Raw genomic sequence first — 15901 nt, forward strand, 5'->3', positions numbered from 1 at the left:
TTGCACAACGGAAACCACTCTTAAAAGGATTACCTTCCCATGAGGCTCGCTTTCTCCCTAAATCCCTTTGAAACAAAGAGTTCCTGAGGAGGAGATGGGGAACCTTACGTTCCCCGTTGGTTAATTTTAGAGAGCGAAAAATAAGTGGATATTTTGGTTTGTATAATGGGGCTCACGGCGGTGTGCGATTAATACAGTAATGATCACATGAATCTCGGCTAATTGTATAAAACATCATAAACATTCTTTTGATCACATCTAAGAATGAAGCATACCCCCAAATGGCCGCAAAGCGTCCGATATACTTTGCATTCATTCTCATCTGGAATCATTAATATACGTACTCAGTTTGGAATGTCACTCTTTTCAAATCGAAACTTACTATGCTCCCATTGTTTCGAGTTTACATAGGATTTCCTATGTGCAGCTACTTAGTGGCATCGTCTGTGACAGACTGGTCCAGAACCGAATGAAATCCTTTGGAATTTGGGCCAGACGGAGTTCCTTGTACAACTAAACGGTATGGAGGCGTACGAGTCCCATTCAACACAGGTAAATTTAAAAGAGTCGAAAAATAGGACAGCAATGGCATCCACCAAAGGGACTGACCTAAATATGTTTTTCTTGCTCTTCCTTAGAAAAAAAGAGGATCCTGTTGTCCAAAAAATCGAAAGTGTTATCCTGGAAGCTTCCAGAGGATTTTGTTTTATTTCTGGGTTGTGCATGATGTGTATTTGTGATCTGATGTGTCAAATAAAGTGTCAGTGAATATTCACAAGAATCAACTGTGTCCTCGCTGTCCCACTCTCGTCCAAGTGATGTGCCTAATCTCCAAACGCCTTATCATCTTCGGATAACCGTTTGCTAACCAAGATGGTGGATTCATACCAAATTATGCGTGCCCATAATATGGGCCTTTGAAGCTCCAACGTCTCACAGTACTACTTCTTCATTTATTTTATTCGTTAGGTTGATTGTTTTTTTATCCGAATGTTCTGTAGATGTAATCAGACAAAAGAGCCGTTGAAAAGACGCGGTCGAACGCATCTAATTACGGATGGATTACTGAAATTGAACCAAGATTCATTACCTGAATGCGACAGCACACAATTGACCGGTGATTAGACCAAGTAACAGGTGCGCCACATAATGACGTATTTTATGCACGCACCCTTAGCAAAATTCCAAAATAGTAGGGCCGTTGCTGAGAAAAATTGGTCTGAGGCGGGTGTCATAAGGGCAAATAACCATTGTACGTATCGTTCCACTTATTTTTCAACCCACTCAACAGAAAGCAAGTAGCAGCCATAGAAGAGCTGCGGAAAACAATGACAGCACAGGAGGAAGAGATCTCTCGCTTGACCGAGCTACTGGAATGCGAAAAGAGTAAACAGTCCAAAACTTTGTCTAAAGGCCAGTCACTGAAGAAAACAACGGAAGACCTAGCTGCACTTGGAAGCGAATGCCGTGGGGAACGTCATCGAGAAACCATTGAAAAGCAACGAGACGCCTTGTGTCAACTGCGGCAACAACTTCAGGAACAATCTTATCTTGGTATGCTACTTTAGACTTCATAGTAGAATGAAGCCTGATTATTGCTTTCGTGACTAGCACTTGCAGAACCAATGTAACCTTTGGTAGACTACCTAACCCAGATAATTATCATCAGGACTGCATTTTTACTGTAACAACTCATGGGAGATTTGGAGGCTATCACTACGTAGTATACTGCAAAATATTTGTACCATTGTTGCCTTGTCGTTTCCTTGCAGATGCCGTTGGGCGACAGCTTATCCGAATAATAGGTTGCAGTGTTGTGCTCAACCGTTATAAAATACTAATTAATTATATTTTTCAGCTGTGGTACAGCTTCAGACTGGGAGATATACTTTCAGGTCGTCTAAGCCCCGGGCAAGGAGAACAGAAAATCCATAGGTAGGTTCGAAGCGTGATGCTTCCTGTCAGTTGGCTGCGCCCTTTTCAATGAACTGCCTAAAGCTCTCACTCAGTATGAATAAACTCACGACAGGGAAGGAAGACGCGTCCTGTCCGGAATATTCCAAAAATTTCCAAGGCAAAGGGCTGTGTAACACTAATATGTACATAAGAATTTCATTGGACAAAAATAGTCTCACTGCAATGAGTATTTATTTCATTTCTGGGTTTCATAACGTCTAAGGAACAAAACAAATGATATAATCAGATGCGAAACACACCTCTCGTTAGCTTCTTTATCGATGGACTGTACATAAGAATTCACCTTGAATGAGGTCACCGATGTTATCCGAGAATAGGAAAGAGTAACCATCTCTCGAAAAAGGCGTAACTAGTTCTGCTGTATTGTCACTAATAAGTCGGATGTTGTAATTTGTGGTCACTCATAATGTGAAAACCACCTCTGTTGAGATAGGAGTGGTTTTGGTTTATTTTCGATTGAATAAATTATCGGTTGTTGATCAGGTGACTTTGATCTGTTTCGCCGAGCTTGGCAATTGGCTTGCAAACGTTTCGTCACCATACGGGGAGACATCATCAGTGCGCACCCAACTGCGCACAGATCAACAGCCACCTGATCAACAACCAATAAATTCACCCGAGCTACCAGTATTTCACCACATGAATAAATTATCATTTGACCACCCAGTAATACAATATGGACAGACATGAATGAGTGGCAAGTCAAGTACCTGCAATTGATATGTTGTGACTGAACGCCAATTTCCAAAAACCAGCACTTGTTCGTTGCACAAACTACACTTTTCGAAATTTCCTGATCATCGGCTAATTGATATAGTCTTGTGGTAGTAGAGCACCGGTGTTGTCCAGTAATGCTAGTGTCAATAACGTTTATGGGGACAAACCCTTAGAAAACAATTCAGTGATGGGGCACAGAACAAATCTGTCTTTGAATGGAGGCGATAGCAATCTTTTCCTTACTGTCAGGTTATATTCAAGAAGTTTCAGTTCGCCTGAGATGAGTTCGACCCTTTATTTTTGCTGACGTTGCTTAAAATGTCACAATCAACATATCATGCTAGTGAAAAGCTGCTGTCCCTGAGGGCGACTAGTGTGATTATGATGAATTTTTCCCTATTCAGAAGGTTGGGTTACTCCAAACACAGTCGCGATAGATGCTGATTTCAGAGCACATCCATGAATACTGCTTGTAAACGGCATGTGAAGCAAATGATTCATTTGATTAGAATGATATACGTGGTTGCCTTAGATTCCCTGATTAGTTGCAGTGGCTCCTCTCGGATAAGCTCTCAGGACGACAGGGAATCTCGCCCCATCTGACAAATGGGGACAAACTTACGGCAAAAATAAACACACAATGATCTTAGTTGCCTAAGTAATGTTGCATCTTTACAGGTAACCGTCTCAGTTTGGTGCCGCCGCACATCGTTGCGTTTTTGGTTGTTTTCCCTGCTGCTGGACCTCGTGTATACAGGACACAACACAGCAAGTTGGGTATCGTTAAGTAGAAAGAGAAATTAGGGATCTCGGAAACCTCCGACTTCTCAAGAGCCCAACACCACTTGTCCTCATTTGCCAGTTTTGTATAAGCACTCCTAAAAATGAGTGCATCAACAAACAGTATCTGGCATTCACTCTTTAGGTCGCTGTGGTGACCAGTCCGAACAACCCCGCGAACTGGCAAGTCTTCGTCGGGAAATCGCTGAACTTCGCAGTCAACAGATCATGTCCGAAGTTCTTCCATCCCTCCCCGGACCACAAGGTCAACGTATGCTGGCATTAGACAAAGGTTGGAGTGCATCAGATGAAGGTTATTCAACTTGCAGATGTGAAAGGACGAAGGTTGATACCGCGACTGACGTACTTCATGTGAGTAGCAAGTTAAGTTTCGCTACCATGTTTGTTTCTTATTCTGGAATTCCCCGCAAAATATAACTGTCGTTTACTTGTAAAAAACTGACTTAAATTAGTCATCCGCCCTGACAAGAAACAGATACTCGATTAAATGACGAGTAACACAGAAACCGCGTTATAATGAGGATCATGGATGCACGGATTGAAACATTTGTGCTGTTACCTGAAGATTACTAGCTTGAACCGCCTAACAGAACGATTTTGTCAGACAGCACCATCAAACCTTGCCAAGCGACGGCTCCCGTACTGTGAATTTCATCAAAATTTGTGCACTGTATACTGTGCTTCGTACCACAGCACAACCACAGCGGTCTACAGGGGCATAGGACGCAAGGTTGGTAACTATTCTTCTCCCTACACAACTTAATTCTGGCGGATCCTCGGGGCTTCGAAATTCTATTCCCTCATTTTCCCATTGCAGGTTTCTGAAGAAGGTTATCTCGATTTGGTGAAGTCCATTGCTGAGCAACTGCAACTCGGTACACTTCCTGGTCAGCGGTCACTCACGTATGCCTCTGCATTGGATCGCGATACACTTAAGCGGGAGCGCAGGCAGGTCACTGATCTTTTGAGGCAACGCATCGCGGCGCTACAAGAACAAGTACACCGGAAAGAGCAGTTACTGGCTAATTATGAGCGCGATATGTGCCGGCTCACGTAAGCCAGCTTTCAGATAACTGCACGCATAACAAAGTTACATAAGTACTTCGCCTCTAAGACTCGGCAGAAAGCTTCGCAAACAGAAAACTATCATACAAGTAATCAAGTATATTAAATCAATTTAAATCACACCATGCTAAATGTTTGCCTCGGATTGAGAGGAACAAAGGTGAAGAAGTACGGTTAGGAACATCAATGTATGAACCAAACTATCAAACGTAAGAAAACACGGCTTAATCATTAAGGTCATGTCTGCTCCACTAAGCCGAAACATGTTATTCACGTGGAAGCGAAAACATGAGCTGTTACGGACAGGGTAACTTTCCCATTAGAAATACTCGTATGCTTTTGATACCGAAGCCTTCCCATTTTCATTATCATTGATCTGATTTGTCATTAACCAGAGACAGGTTTACCAATAATGTGTCGGCTAATGCCGCTAATGTATTGGATCCCGATGGAGCAATCAACAATGAAGGTTGTTGGACAGGCAACCGATCAAGGTAATTATCATACACGAAGTTCACGAGGCGGTTTAGCCTTGAACTATACGATAACACCGCCACCAATACCATGGTACATAAGTCAACATATTGATCCGGTGACTCCGTGAAGAAGTATGAAGTCGAACGCGATAAACTGCGACCTCAATTTTGGTGAGCCATCATCATTATCAACTGTAAGAACCATATACTTGTTGTACAATGGTTATAGCTGCCGCAGTTTCGTTCGCGGATGATGTGAAGAGGTGGGATGGGTAGCCGCGCATTGGAGGCGGGAGCTGATGTAATTGATGCGGCGAAATATGAAAGTCATCACTAGCTAACTCAGCTGCGCTGATCATTACCGTCTCCCTGGATTGCGGCCCCAGACAGGACATTTCAATGGTTAGAGGCATTGTCAGACATGGTCCAGTTGCGCCCTCGATGGCGCTAGTGCTTCCAGGCCATTGCCTCCAATGCAAGGCTCCCTTACGAATCTCCCCACTTAAAAGTTCACTGACAACCCTGCATTTTGGTGATTGGGTTACAGCCGACTAATGGCTCCCAAATTTTGTTGGTATGATGCATTTTCGGCACGTTCAGTAACCCAGACATACCTTCACATGTTGCTCGGTTAGGAGCGACAAAGCTAAAGTAAATCGTTGGTCGAGTCAGAAGTTCAAATGACGGTAAGTAAACTAAAGGCTTTCCGTAAACTCAGTTCTTTATGTGGATGATAAAAGCCTTTTCCCGTCGGGGACAAAGTTATCCTTTGGATAATTGTGTCCTTCGATTTTCCTTCTCCCTCGACCACTTCTTTAACCAATCAGACAAGCCGAAACTTTGGTGGCACTGAAGGGGGAACAGATTGAAAACATGTTCTCCAACCTGCGATCCAAGGAAAGTGAAATTTCACTCCTGCGCCACGCACTGAATCAGACCCGCGAACAGCTGATGGAAGAAAAAAGACTGTCTGCGGCAAAGAAGGGACGGGTAAGTCACTTCATTATCTTTGGAGATTTTTATGAGGTCGCGATACTCAACGTTTACCACAGAATTTCTATACTGGATGACATAGAAGCGAACGAAGAGAGAAACGTCAGCTGTCTCTAGCATTAACTCTTTACCAGGGGACATGAAACAGTGGCCAATGAACATGTTCCATATTCATTACACGGGCCGTTTCACAGTGGAATGCAAGCGAAAGCTGGTGCAGCGTTCTTACGATGGTATGACCAAACATTAGGCTTTACTTTACTACTCTTCTGTGAACTTATCACACTAGATAGTTTTTCCTTCAAACTACGAGCCTTGGAACAAACCACAGTACGTTCATGNAAACGTCAGCTGTCTCTAGCATTACCGCTTTCCCAGGGGACATGAAACAGTGGCCAATGAACATGTTCCATATTCATTACACGGGCCGTTTCACAGTGGAATGCAAGCGAAAGCTGGTGCAGCGTTCTTACGATGGTATGACCAAACATTAGGCTTTACTTTACTACTCTTCTGTGAACTTATCACACTAGATAGTTTTTCCTTCAAACTACGAGCCTTGGAACAAACCACAGTACGTTCATGGTCAGATTCGACCGACCATTCCAACTTAACTTATCAAACGCCGGCTTGTCACTCCACCTAAATGCACTTTGCAGTCCGTTGTAACGCCACTGAATACAAGACCAGTGAAAGCACAATGCAGTCACTTGCGTTACCAAACGTGGAAACCATATAATCCCAATCTGTGTGTATGAGTCCGAATCGTTACCGGAAGAGACCAACGGGGATTAGTGCGCCAGCTTTACAGCTGCTACAGACAGTGGATCAGTGAGCAGGTGCCTGAGATCGTAGAAAGGCCACGTCCAAGGTGATAGGCGTTTATTTGGAGGTAACTAAGCTCCATCGATTCGACCAAGCAGCAGAGCCAGTCAATGTATCCTGGTTCTGCTTGGAGGGTGAATGAATATGACAAAGCGGATGAACATAGCTTCCTCATTTCACGTTTTTCAAGTGTCTTGGCAGGACACGACTGCAGAACTGTTCAGCAAGGTGGCAGGAAGCGAATTTACATGGTAACATGGGCCGGAGCCATCGACCAACAGATTGAAGTTCAGAGTCCTGCTGTCTTGCGGCACTAGGATGAAAAAGGCCTCTAGTGTAGTGGTAAATTAAATTAAACAAACCGGTATACGTCGAAATCCCCGAGGGAAAGTGCAGACTGCACTCACTGCACACCTATGTGTATTGTTTTGACGAACAGTGTAGGTAGTGAGGTACGCTTCATAGCTAAAACTCAGTTAATAAGAGATATACAATAAGACTAGAAGTTAGTATAACTGGCAGGCTCACAGATTCCCACCGGTGTAGCGCAGAATATTTGGGAAAATGTAGCTACAAGCAATCCCACCACCACATATGGAACGACTCGCAGACTAGTACTTAGAATTAGAAATTGGCTGTGGTTTGGGAGACTAGATTACACTTGAACACGGTGTGCAACCCAGGGTAGCCAACGTTTTCAATGGAATATTTCGTGAACGCTCTAATTTCCAATACCTTGCACTTCTTTAATTGTGTCACTCATATTGCTACTCGCTCAGTTTGAGACTTTCTTCATTCACCATGTCCTACGAAATTTTGGGTTTCTAAAAACGNGTTTGAGACTTTCTTCATTCACCATGTCCCACGAGAATTTGAGGTGTCTAAAACGTGTTTAGTTCGGGGGTTTGCAACCTAAAACGCTAGTCTACCCTAGACCATTTAGCGGCGGATCGCGTCTATTCATATCGAGAGAGAGAATTTGCCCCTTTTGAGTCCTTCCGAACCGGAAAATTATATTTTCAGCACAATCGATACCCTAAAAATGGATACTTACAGAAATGCTAGTCTGTTGTAGTGTTTTTTCTGACCTTTGGTGTTATCATAAGTATCTCAGAACACCAAGTATGAATCTTGGACTAGGAATCCGAGCACCTGTAAATGACGGTCAACAAACCACCAAAATAGCCAGGTAAGCCCTTCAAGTAGGGCACTCTTCCTATGCGGATCAGAGCTGCGTCCAATGATGTTATCAGAAGAAATTGGCGTTAGAGTATACAGGGAAAAGCAGAAGTAATCCGATGTACAAGTCAATTTAATAAAGTTTACTCTCCTGGTGCATTGACTCCTACCAAGTTGATGGTCGAAATCTGGTGTACAAGTGTTCTGATTATCTGAAATTGGTTGTTTTCCTATCCAGTAATCTGTACCTCCCAAGGGAATTTATTCAGTCATGAACACGGTTTTGTTGGACTGAGCACCAGAATATTGATATCTAGTGAAACAGCCAGGTTTCCTTATAGAACTTGAAGTACAATTAAGTGTGGTGCCCCCAGGCATACCGAAAAGGCACAGTGTGGGTCTTTATGGTAATCTTTTGATTGCCAGGGTTCATACACCGGAAAGAGTTCACTAGAAAGTATGCCATTCTAGTTCATCAGGTAACCTTCCTCCCAGTCAGAGTCATCGTGAAACATTCGTCTTGGATTGCTGTGTCATACACGCAGCTTCATAAGGTGAATGCCCATCTGGCTAGTGTGCAGTGATCCAGGTTGATGTCAATAAGAAGCTCTTGACATGTTGCTGACATGTCCGCGAACTTCGATGAAGTGGATTGATGAGGCCGCCAACTACAGCGACCAGCGGTCCGACCTTCGGTGAGTCAGCCGTCAGGAGACCTCACAAGCACTCGCATTGGAAATTTTGGGTTGCAAGCTATAAGACGTGTCTTGAAGTCAAAGGCTGCACCCGGAATGCAGGGTTCATGTATTTTAGAAACATGAGCACTTTTTTTACCACACAACCACTATATGCAACAGTATAGTTCAGGTTCTTATACCATCTCTGTGAAAACGCACAAGTGCTACTTCCAAGGTGTAGTTAAACAGGCTAACGAACAGAACGTCTTCAGAGCCTAAAAGGCAAAGCGTACATCTCGCACAGTGCGACAGGACTGGATACTCAGTGGGTTATCTTCAGATCAAAGCGACGCACCTCAGTGTAACATCCGATCAACCTAAGTAAACATCCAATGGACACAAACCGCCCCTTTACGAAGATACCAGTAACCGGTCACACCTCAGCGTTCGATAGTTTTTCAACGCGTTATGATTCACCAAACTCCACGAATGCTACCACATAGCCGTCATGCTGTTGCCAGTGATGGGTACAAAAAACCAATCACCTGGAGTCCAAAACTATAAGATCTCAATGCTGAGTCAATAACTGCGCCCAAAAAATAAAAGAAATCCCATGCATTTCGTTGAAAGAAGGCTTTTGATGTGTGAAGGTCCTAATAAAAACCCACTTTGCCGAGAACTTATTTATTGCGGAAAATTAGCTACCTTACGCTAGGCTACCTTCAGAGCTGGTACCAAATGTATCACGTGATGGGGCCATTGACAACAACAGTCGCCTTCAACATACTTTCAATTGCTCACATGATTTATGCTGCAATTGCGGCGCTTCAGAGCAAAGGAATTCATCCTCATAAATAACATCTTGCAACTACCTGCAAGCAAGGTGTCCCCCTGTGAAATTTACATAGACCCCTTCCCATTTTTTTCAGACCACCAAGACGAGTCAACAAATCCGGGCTATCTCAAGCGCAGCCCGCAGAAAGGAATCCCACGTCTCAACCCAAAGCTCCTCGGGAACAGTGAGTATGGATGATAAATGAAACACGAGCATTTACTTCAGGAGATACAAACTGGTTGATTATTCCAGTAATAGGAGTCGAGCCAACGCTATTACATCAAAATTCGCCAACTTACTATCGCTTTAAATAAATACAACTAAATAGCAGTGGGTAACGAACTGGAGTTTGACTTCAATTACCGGCTGGATAATGACCATAAGCCTTAACAATAAACACTAGTCAGGGTTAGTACGGTAGTGCCACAACAGAATCGTCGTGTTGCGACTCGAAGAGGACTGTTCATACCAGGATGATACGGATACAAGGTTAGGTCAAGCAACAAGCAACTAGAAAAGTACGGTGTTTTTTTTCCACGTTCAGCACAATACCACTTCAGATGCCAGATGTCGACCGTTATGTTTGGTAGTGTTGATTTTATGGAGACCTGTCGGACACTGTCCGATGACGCGGGTTACATCGTCCGCTGATCAATCCATCAAATGGAGAACGATCCCCAGCATTTGGGGTGCGGTCAAATTTCAATGGCTACCTGGGATGCCCTGTATGTGGAGAGGGTGAACAGAATGACGTTGACCAGATCAAAAACTGCACAGATTGAAATCTTAGCATTCAATACCGGCGTTGTAGATAGCACGAATGCAATATGTAGCTGCCAGTGAGAAGCATTGGATGGGATTGCCTCGAAGGCTTTCATATCTACTATGAACGGTTGTTTTTTCACCTTACAGTGGTCACTGAGGACACTAATCCAAGGCATTAAGCGGAACCCAAAATTTCCATCGCTATACCGTAACAGTGTAATTTAGTTCATCCCAGCCAACAACGGACTAGTCACTATTTAAGTTACCCTTCGTTGTGGCCGGCCGCTGGCTTGGTTACAGGTTCATCGCTGCTATAGTCTAGGTAAAACTCATCAGGAGGAAATAAAGAGCGTCCCAAGTGTATTCACCGATGCAATTGAAATTACATGGTTGGCAGAGACATCACAGCTTTCGTACAATCCAAGCCCATGGTCATGAAGTGAAAGCATACAAGTGATCGCAGTCTTCGCTACAGTAAAAGCAGTTGCTTTTCTATACGGCTTTTCCAGCTCCAACGGTCAATTAAGTGTTCTTATGTTGATCCGCTTCCAGAGAGCTCAGATATCTGTTGATACATTCATTTATTCATTGTCCTCGTGATACTAGGAACAAACGAAGAAGGAGCCGTTGAAGAAGCAGCAGTGTGAGAGCAAAGTCCTGAGAAACGAACGCTGTAGATACGAGCAACGATACAGTGGTGGAACCGAGGAGATTACGGTAAGTTGTTGTTATCGCTCAGCCTTAACTGTCAACATGTTTAGAATCTGAGACCCGATGCCCTGTGAACACGAAAGAGCAACAAGTTACTACTGCTACTGTACTATTGTTTATTTGGTGATTTTTTGCTAAATACAATTGAGTCCGAAATTCTGGCGCTTTGTCGTGTTGCAGATTATTTAGGATGAATCAGTAAAATCCCTAAAAGGAAGCGTCCATTAAGACAGACGAACGAGTTCCGGATTTTCTGATCCAGTCGGTGATAAAGAGCACTATAAACATCGGGCACTCTTGACAACACTAAGAGCAATACAACTCGCAGTGCTCAGGAAAACAACACGCACCTCAACCGCACTGTTACCAAACTACGTGGGCTATGCGCATTATCTAAACCGCTGTTCCGAAAGGAAGCCAAGGAACAAAATTGAAATAAATATTATGCAAAACTCCAGCGCTTCTCAGGAAAAGTGTAGACTTATGGAGTATACAGCGAGAAAAAGCTGTTTAAGTGAAACCATAAGTACTATTAATTGAATTAAACACCCTCCAAGAGAACAGTCTCCACATACATGTTTAGTGCATTTATTCCAAAATTCTAATTGATGGTCACAAACAGCCAGCATCACCCAGAAGCTCAAACTCTAGTTTCCCGTACTGTTCAACTCGGAAGCCTTGAAAATGCGATTTTATGAGACGCCAGTTTTTGTGAGTTTGCGTATGAATCAGTGGCGAGGTGACCAGTTAGGTTTTATGCCAGTGAGTCATAAACTCACGAGTCCTATACGCTCCTTCCAGCCTACAGACTAGAATCTTTCCATCTTCAAAGATGTCAGACACAAAAAGTTTATCTCAACAGTCGCTCAGTTTTGTTGTTGAAAACTGAGTAGTATGAACGTCGGGTGCATCAAAATGGGCCAAAGGAAGTCACAATAAATATTGAAAGGGTGTAAGTTTGCAGACCCGAAGCCCTCACTCCGAATGAGAACAGTGATTACGAACCCAAAAATCTTCAAAAACGGGTCTACTTTGAAAATGACAGGATGGTGCCAAGAAACGATCGAGTGGCAGGCTACTAAGAGATATGCGTCTGCACCACTTTTAGGGCTGATTAGCTCCAGTTCGGGTACAAATGCTGATTACTTGCACTTCAGCTGCAATGAGATAACCCAAACAATCCCGAGATAATTAGGTTTTTCCGAAAACCGAACAACCTTCGTAGGAATTGCAGAAAATAATTAAGAATGATCACGAGTGGGAGAAGCCCAGTACCATAGCTTTGAGAAAATGACGCATGCAAATTTGGAGCTGCAGACGGCGCGACTAATATGTATGCATTATTGAGTGCTCAAACAAACGCAGTAGGGACACATGGTATTTTCAGTGTTCACAGCAGTGGCGGACACGAGATTAGTTCCGCAGAATGCGAGGGCAACTAAAAGCGTGGGAATACAATGACAAGTACGAACATATGGACATAATGATCAACTACCAGACGCCAGTTGGAACGCACACAATATCGGCCCGTTAACTATTTACAAAAGTTAGCCTTGCACTAGATCGACTGCATCTGACTCTCTTGTGGCCTGGCGTATCGTGAAATATAAAGTAACAGCCAGGTTCTTTCGTGCTCTCTCGAACAAGACGTCAAAGCGTCTGTGTAACTCATGGTGTGGTTCGTTCTTATGCTAACAGGAAATTAAAGAGACGGATCTTATTCGCATAACAGCTGGTGTCAAGCCCATGAGCACATTGGATGGTGCAGCTAATCTCTGAATATACCCAGTGAGCAGTGATGTAATACTCAGTTTACTGTAGCAATAGGACAAAATATGCCACTTATAAAAGCAGAGACCAGACTGTCGAGAAGGTGAGTAAACCGGTTTAACTGGTGGCTTCTTACCTAAACCATTCTATCACGAAGAGACTTGAACTTGCCGTGGTGTGGCGGTTTGTATACCTCGGAGACCCATTGAGCTATACTGGGGGATGTCCGTGAGACACTCACAGAGTCTCTCATACCAGGTTGGTCCATGTGTAGAGGTCTGACGAACAGTATCCTGGCCCTCTAGGTTGGGGGTTGGAACATGCATGGCAACGTATTCCGTAAAAATGGTTATGTACAGGCATTCCCAGCCCATCACCGCCGCCTTGCCGTTAGGCTTTTGAGCCAGACTTTGGTTGAGGAGTCTAACTGTCCTCCTGGCTAGGTGTGGTCGTCCTGGCAGTATCCAGCCCTCGTACAACCATGACATCCGCAACTACCAAAACTTTCATGTCACATGGGCCGTCGCGTGGTGCCATCAGCCGGATCGCTTATTTGCTGCATACAGCAGGGCCGGTAAGCGAAAACATAATACTGCTAACGCCTCCCTTCGTACACTTTCACGTTTTCCGTCTTCCACCCTCGCCCACCCAAATTTGAATACTTTGTCCGCAGGTGCCATGCTCCAGCACTGACCGTTTTGCTCACTCTGAATTACACTCTGCTGCAGCTTCTGCACGTCCGAGTTCAGTTACAACCCTAAACATTCCGAAGTCTGTTTTCAAACCGCGAAAGCCTGTCTACTTAGCCACTTTCAATATTCGCACACTGAAGCAAGGTCAACCAGTGGCTCTTGCGCGTACGCTGGATTCCCTCTGTATTGATGTATGTTGTCTGTCAGAAACAAGGACGTAGGACGCAAGTACTGTAATCGAACTGACTGCCACCTCGCTCTCTTCCAGGTTTCGGGTCGCGCAAGTCTGGTGATGTATAGGCCGCTGCAGCTAGATATGCTGGGGTGGGTGTTGTATTGAGAGAACGAGCGGAAGCGTCTCTGCTTGATTGGATACTCGTTGAGTGTCGCCTCTGTGCGGTTCGTTTGGCAAGATCTGTGAGAGAATCTAGAGAAAGTGAGGCTCATCGCATTTCATTTAATGTCTGCTTACGACCCAACTGACCGTAGGTCTGAATCTGTCAAGGACAGTTTCTGTGATGCTATAGGTGCTAAAAGCCCGGATATCGTTGTACTTGCTGGTGATATAAACGCCCAGGCGGGCATACTAAGCGCAGCTGAGGCCCCATTGGGTGGTCGTCCTGGTTTGGACACGATAAGCACATACAACGGAGACCGCTTACTTCAGATGTGTGCCGATCACAGGCTGTTCCTTTGCAGTCTGAACTTCCGGAACAGCGGATATCGCTTGACAACGTGGTGCCCACCAACAAACCAGCGCCGAATCCAAATAGGCCACATCGCCGTCAGAACTTTTCAGAACCAGCTCCTCGAACGTCTGTTGGGTGGTACGATGTCGGATATATACGGTTACTATGAAAAGATACCCAAAGTGCTACTCAAAACCGAAACATCTGTTTGAAGTCAAACCCAACCAACCTCATTCAAGCATTGGATCTTTGCTGGAGACCTGGCGACAGATTCCACCTGGCTGCCAGAACTCCACCCGGCGCATCCTCCGACGTCAGGTGAAATTGAGTGTCCGCGCAGACCGAGAAGCTTGGTGGACCCGAAAGGTCGAAGAAATGGAAGATGCAAAGAATGCTGGAAACGTGCGCAAGCTTTTCCACTTGATTCGTTCAACTGGTCCTCGGAAACCTCTTGGCACCGAAATAACCAGGGACAAAAATGGCTGCCTGATATGCAACAAAGCAGAACGTTTGGACCGCTGGGCACAGTACTTTGAGCAGCAATTCAGCTGGCCATTTGCTACCTCCAACCTAGAAACCTGGCCTTCAACAGGAAGGTGGACCGTAAATATGGAGCCACCTTCAGTCTCAGAAGTGTCCGAATGTATTTCTCTACTCAAGCGTCATCGTGCTGCTGGTCCTAACGGCCTTCCACCTGCTCTTTTCAAGGATGGCGGTGGATTCCTCAGCCAGTGCCCATCTAGCTTAGTTGTGTCTATTTGGGAGAAGGAGGCCGTCTCAGACAACTGAAGTGAATCGATAGTGGTGCCCATTTTCAAAAAGGGTACTCGCAGTGAATGTGGTAACCACAGAGGTGTTCGTTTGACGCCTGTTGTGACAAGGCTTCTGGCGTCACTGAGTCTTCGTCGTCTTACGGTGGCACGTGAAACCTTGACTCGTGAGAATCAGGCGGGATTTCGATCGGGTAGAGGCTGCGTTGACCACATCTTCACACCTCGTCAAGTGTTAGAGCAACGCCACATGTACAGACGACCCACAATCTTGGTATTCCTCGACTTCAAGGGTGCGTTCGATTTTGTTGATTGATCAGCACTTTTAATACACTTGCTCAACAGGGCATGCCCCAGGAGCATACTTCTGGGCGAGTGAGGGTGTATGGTGAGCTCTCCAAAAGCCTTCCTACAAAAAGTGGTGTCAGACAAGGATGTTCACTCTCCCCATTCTTGTTCAACTTCGTCATCGATGAAATAATGAGGCGAACACTGGACTGTTTTCAAAAACCCGGTGTTCAAATTGTTGCTGGAGAGAGCCTTGTCGATCTGGAGTACGCAGATGACATCGTCCTCATCTTTGAAGACCATAGCGAAGCACAAGCTCTGTTGAATAAACTGACCGCCATCATACCATCTTTTGGCATGCACCTTGCACCTTCAAAGTGCAGTCATGCTTCCGAACGTGTTATCTGCGAACGTAACCCATACAATTCAAGGAAAATCACTGAAGATTGTGGAAAACTTTAGATACTTCTGTAGTTGTGTTAGGTCTGACAGAATTGTCTGATGGCGTCAGTGCAAGAATCGAATCACGTTTGCTAATTTGCGGCACTTGTGGCGTCAAAAAGGCATCTCACTCAATCTTAGGGGTTGTGTGTACCAGGCTACAGCAAGGGCTGTGTTGTTGTATGGGTGGGAGACATGGCTTCTGCGGGTAGATGATGTGAGGCGTCTTC

The 15901-nt window shown here is 44.7% G+C and overlaps 2 protein-coding genes across 2 annotated transcripts in view; one reads left to right on the forward strand and one right to left on the reverse strand.

Moving 5' to 3' along the window:
• The window catches only part of T265_12554 (hypothetical protein), a gene marked incomplete at both ends in the record, with an annotated part of 35388 nt that extends 24296 nt beyond the window's left edge, over window positions 1–11092 (forward strand). The window contains 7 exons of the mRNA XM_009164278.1: window positions 1292–1554; window positions 3620–3846; window positions 4313–4548; window positions 5864–6026; window positions 9640–9729; window positions 10917–11027; window positions 11072–11092. Of these exons, the coding sequence (XP_009162542.1) occupies window positions 1292–1554; window positions 3620–3846; window positions 4313–4548; window positions 5864–6026; window positions 9640–9729; window positions 10917–11027; window positions 11072–11092 (1111 nt within the window). The remainder of the gene's footprint in view (window positions 1–1291; window positions 1555–3619; window positions 3847–4312; window positions 4549–5863; window positions 6027–9639; window positions 9730–10916; window positions 11028–11071) is intronic.
• T265_00474 (hypothetical protein) lies at window positions 5852–13279 on the reverse strand (the record flags this gene model as incomplete). The annotated part of the gene is made up of 2 exons (XM_009164247.1): window positions 5852–5885; window positions 12945–13279. The coding sequence occupies 2 exons, from the start codon at window positions 13277–13279 to the stop codon at window positions 5852–5854; spliced, it is 369 nt and encodes a 122-aa protein (XP_009162511.1).
• Between the last annotated feature and the right edge of the window lie 2622 nt (window positions 13280–15901).

The sequence above is a fragment of the Opisthorchis viverrini genome (genome assembly GCF_000715545.1).
Source record: "Opisthorchis viverrini unplaced genomic scaffold opera_v5_4, whole genome shotgun sequence".
Classification (NCBI taxonomy): domain Eukaryota; kingdom Metazoa; phylum Platyhelminthes; class Trematoda; order Opisthorchiida; family Opisthorchiidae; genus Opisthorchis; species Opisthorchis viverrini.